The sequence below is a fragment of the Rhinopithecus bieti genome, unplaced genomic scaffold (genome assembly GCF_001698545.2).
Source record: "Rhinopithecus bieti isolate Rb0 unplaced genomic scaffold, ASM169854v2 scaffold_15776, whole genome shotgun sequence".
Taxonomy (NCBI): domain Eukaryota; kingdom Metazoa; phylum Chordata; class Mammalia; order Primates; family Cercopithecidae; genus Rhinopithecus; species Rhinopithecus bieti.
Window position 1 is genome coordinate 151,261 of NW_016808836.1, and position 5,051 is coordinate 156,311.

Consider the following 5,051-nt stretch of genomic DNA (forward strand, 5'->3'; position numbering starts at 1 on the left):
AAAAAGATGCCAAAGCTCTCCTGTTTCTTCCAGTTTTTTCCGCCATCTCAGAACTGTCAGTTTCCAGAGTCACCAGAAATTGGACTGTAACTTATATTTCATAAGTAAATGCGTGTTCCCAGCAGCTTTGCTTTCTTTCTTAGGGCACTTTGACAGTGGGAGGAACCAAATTCAAATTGACTTAAGCCAAAGAAAAGAGGTGTTTATTGGCTTCCATGGCTGAAAAGCCCAGGAGCGTGTTGGTTGCAGGAATGGCTGCACCAGGGGTCACTGTCACGGTTAGACAGTCACCTCCTTGTGCATGCCACGGTGACTCCGGCCCCTGCCCAGCAACTGTAGACTTGTATGCCCCTCAGTAGCCCCAGAAAAGAGCATCTTGTTGCTGATTGCAAGCTGATATTACCTCTGATTTGGCCAGCTTGGTCACATGGTAATCATTGTGGCCAAGGGAGGTGTCAGCCCAATCTGACCCTCATGGACAGAGTGTGAGCAAAGGAGGATTTTCTCAAAGGCAGCGGGTGCCCTCTGCCAGGTGCTCCCTGACCCCACACTGAACAGGTGCTGCAGCAAGACAGGACAGATAACAGGCTCACTAACGCCAGGGAAATGTGGGCTGAGCGGGGGCGGAGGCCCCAGATCCAACCACCTGGGTCTGAGGCCCCATGCTGGCCTCCCTAGGCAGCTGGGTTCGTGTCCTGGCCAGCGAGTGCATCAAGAAGCTGTGCCCTGTGTATTTCCATAGCAATGGCTCTGAGTACATAATGGCCCTCACCACCGGCAAGCATGAGGGTTTTGTACACTTCGGGACCATCAGAGGTAAGGGTGTGGGCCTCTGGCAGCCCCAGGGACCCCTCCATACCCTCTCACCTCCAAGGATTCTAACCTTGGTACCTCACTCATCACCATGTGCCCTGAGGAGGGCCCCCAGGCTGAGGGTGGTGATGGTGGTGGTGGAGGGATGCGTTTGTAGGGGTAGGGCTTGGGGGTATGTTATGTATCTTTCATGATGTACTTGGTTTTAAAGCACAGAAGATCTAGGCATGGTGGCTCATGCCTGTAATCCCAGCACTTTGGGAGGCTGAGGCAGGCAGATCATTTGAGGTCAGGAGTTCAAGAACATCCTGGCCAACATGGTGAAACCCCATATCTACTAAAAATACAAAAATTAGCTGGGCATGGTAGCAGGCACCTATAATCCCAGCTATTCAGGAGGCTGAGGCAGGAGAGTCACTTGAACCCAGGAGATGAAGGTTGCAGTGAGGCGAGATTGTGCCACTGCACTCCAGCCTGGGCAACAGTGAGACTCCATCTCAAAACAAACAAATCCACCCCCAAAAAAACCAAAAATAGCAGAAGCCCAATTCAAAAATAATTTAAGTACAGCTGGGCACAGTGGCTCATGCCTGTAATCCCAGCACTTTGGGAGGCTGAGGTGGGTGGATCACCTGAGGTCAGGAGTTTGAGACCAGCCTGCCCAACATGGAGAAACCCCATCTCTACTAAAAATACAAAAACCAGCTGAGCATGGTGGCACACATCTGTAGTCCCAGCTACTTGGGAGGCTGAGGCATGAGAATTGCTTGAACCTGGGAAGCAAAGGTTGCAGTAAGCCGAGATCATGGCACTGCACTCCAGCCTGGGCAACAGAATGAGACTGTCTTAATAATAATAATAGTAATAATAATAAGCATAAAGAATTTGTGGACTTACATAAATGAAAAGACTCAGGTTCAACTTCAGGTATGGCTGGATCCAGGGGCTCACAGGGTATGTCATCAGGACTCCATCTCTTGGTAAGGTAGTGCAGCATAGTAATTAATTATAGCACAGATTCTGGAGAGAGACTGCTCCATCACACCTTTGCTGTGTGCCTTTCGATATGTAACTTGACCTCTCTGGTCTCGTTTTCTTCACCTACAAAATGTGACTAATGGTAGTACTAGTATCTAGGTCACTGGGTTGATATAAAGATTAAATAAGTTGGTTTTTGTAAAGGTCTTAGTACTAGCGATGTGGTGAGTGTTACAAATGGTTTATTATTATTGGTCCTATAATTTGGGTCCATTTTCAGGTAGCTATTCCTCCACAGAAGTTAAAGGTAGCCCCTTAAAGCTTAAGACTCAAGTTACCTACTAGTCTGAGTCATGCCAAGAGAATGAAGACAGCATCTTTCCCATTAATTCTAACACAAGTCCCAGAGTAAATTCTGATTGGCCCACTGTGGTTCTCATGGCCAGACCTGAGCCATGACACCCACAGTGTCATGACTGTGGCCAGAGACAGACATGCTCTGATAGGCCAGGTGTGAGTGACGGAAGGCCAGAGAATGAGATCCCAAGGACTGAGGGGCTGGTGGGCATGAGGAGGGCAATCAGAGTTGGCTTGATGGGCTGCCAGACAGGAGGGAGAGGGACTGAACATGAACCCCACCTTGCTCTGCAGATGGCCAGGTGTCCTTTGAGATGCTGCCCAGGCAGTGGTCTGTGTGCGAGCAGATAGGAGGTACTAATCCCCCTGATGGGTCTGCAGCGGGAGGCTGGGGGGACTGAAGATGCAGAAGACCAGGGGAGGGTGGCAGGGATCATAAGAAAGAATGGGCAGTGTCTTAGGGAGGGGTGAGAGTTATGGGGAGGGGCACAGCTGGCACAGGACCAAGGCCATTGAGCCCTGGGGCGGCTCTGGACTGCCCCTTTCCCTCTCAGTTACCACCTGCTCCATAATTTGGTCTGACTACATCGCGGGTGAGTATACCCTCCTGCTGCTGGTGGAGAGTGAATATGAAAATGCCAGTAAACGTTTCCAGGTGGTCAGCTACAACACAGGTAATCAGGGCGATGCAAGGGGCTGGGCGCAAAGGGGCAGGAGCCCAGACTGTGGACCACATGCCCATCCTGAGGGATCTGTGCCCGGCAGACAGAGGGAGGGCGACATTACCTGTGTCACTCCTGGATGAGGGGTAGCAGTGGAGAACTGGGTATAGACTTGGAGATCTGAAAGGGCTCTGTGACTCACAATAAAGAGACTTTATTTTACCTGCAGTGAGAATAGGGCCACCATGTAGAGTTGTACAGGCTGTGCACTGCACAAAACCCCCAACCAAGGGGTCAGAGGAGACAGGTCCTGTGCCTTAACAGGACTGTTTCCTCTCAGAGGCAGTGCCTTTTTATAATTCACATGAAGAAATTCTAAAGGGCTAGGCACAGGGCTCACACCTGTAATCCCAGCACTTTGGGAGGCCGAGGCCAGAGGATCGCTTGAGGCCAGGAGTTCAAGACCAGCCTGGGGCAACGTGGCAAGACCCTGTCTCTACAAATTAAAAAAACAAACAAAAAAAGGTAGCTGAGTATGGAGGTGTGCCTGTAGTCCCAGCTACTTGGAATATACCCGAGGCGGAAGGATGGCATAAGCCCAGGAGGTTGAGGCAACAGTGAGCTATGATCAAGCCACTGCCTGGGTGACAGAGCAAGACCCTGTCTCAAAAAAAAAAAAAAAAAAAAAAAACTGGGCATGGTGGTTGCTCATGATTGTAATCCAGCACTTTGGGACGCCAAGGTGGGTGGAATGTTTGAGCTCAGGAGTTCAAGACCAGCCTAGGCAACATAGCAAAACCTCCTCTCTACTAAAAATACAAAAATTGGGCCGGGTGCGGTGACTCACGCCTGTAGTCCCAGCACTTTGGGAGGTTGACGCGGGTGGATCACGAGGTCAGGAGATCGAGACCACAGTGAAACCCGGTCTCTACTAAAAATACAAAAAATTTAGCCGGGTGCAGTAGCGGGTGCCTGTAGTCCCAGCTACTCAGGAGGCTGAGGCAGGAGAATGATGTGAACCTGGGAGGCGGAGCTTGCAGTGAGCCGAGATCGCACCACTGCACTCCAGCCTGGGCGACAGAGCGAGACTCCATCTCAAAAAATAAAAAATAAAAAAATTGGCCAGGCGCAGTGGCTTGCACTCTTGGAGGCCGAGACGGGGTGGGGGGGGGGATCACCTAAGGTCAGGAGTTCAAGACCAGCCTGGCTAACATGGTGAAACCCTGTCTCTACTAAAAATACAAAAATTAGGCATGATGGTGGGTGCCTAGCTACTCGGGAGGCTGAGGCAGAAGAATTGCTTGAACCTGGGAAGCAGAGGTTGCAGTGAGCCGAGATCATGCCATTGCACTGTAGCCTGGGCAACAGAGGGAGACTCCATCTCAGAAAAAAAAAATACAAAAGATTAGCTGGGCGTGGTGGTGGTGCGTGTCTATAATCCCAGCTACTCTATAGGCTGAGGTGGGAGGATCACTTGAACCCAGGAGGCAGAGGTTGCAGTGAGCCGAGATCACACCATTGCACTCCAGCCTGGGCGACAGAGAGATCCTGTCTTGGCGGGGGGCGGCGGAAGAAACTCTAAGGACTAGCAAGCCCGAGTGGGAAGCTCTTTGGAGGGTTTTACAGGAGGCTGAGAAGCAAACAACTTGCTCCAGCTCCTGGTTTTGAAAGCACAGAGCCTCAGGAGATTTTGCTGTGTTCTCCCCCCCGTAGCTAGTGATGACCTGGAACTCCTCTACCGCATCCCGGAATTCATCCCTGAAGGTAGGAGGGGAAGGCAGAGGTGGCCTCAAGGGCGGCTGTGGGCCAGGAGGGGCCCAGGTGACTCCACCTCACTGCCGTGTCCTCTTTTCCTCTGCCCTGGTCAGCTCGAGGATTGGAGTTCCTGATGATCCTAGGGACGGAGTCCTACACCGACACTGTAATGGCCCCCAAGGGCATCTCCTGTAACCCGTACAACCACCTGATCTTCATCTGGGGCAACTTTCTCCTGCAGAGGTGGGCCTCCACCACTCCCGGGTGGGCTAGGCATACTCTGTCTCCCTAGCACCTTTAGGGTGTGGATGCTTTCAAGACCAGACTAGGAGAGTCTCACCAAGCCTTCAGAGGATGCCCAAATCCAGAAGTTACCAGGACTGTGATGGGGAACACACCGTTAGGGTAGTCAGTGCTGGGACGAGGGCAGCCAATGTTTTAAAGCTGTGGGAGCCCTTTTCTTTTCTTTTTTTTTTTTTTTTTTTT

General features: G+C 51.3%; 1 protein-coding gene across 1 annotated transcript in view; it reads left to right on the plus strand.

The window, feature by feature from the left end:
• CATSPERG (catsper channel auxiliary subunit gamma) overlaps positions 1-5,051 on the plus strand; it is a 44,586-nt gene that overhangs the window by 21,993 nt on the left and 17,542 nt on the right. Inside the window, exons 8-12 of the mRNA XM_017887346.1 lie at positions 679-816; positions 2,443-2,502; positions 2,703-2,822; positions 4,524-4,574; positions 4,679-4,808. Coding sequence (XP_017742835.1) covers positions 679-816; positions 2,443-2,502; positions 2,703-2,822; positions 4,524-4,574; positions 4,679-4,808 — 499 coding nt within the window. The remainder of the gene's footprint in view (positions 1-678; positions 817-2,442; positions 2,503-2,702; positions 2,823-4,523; positions 4,575-4,678; positions 4,809-5,051) is intronic.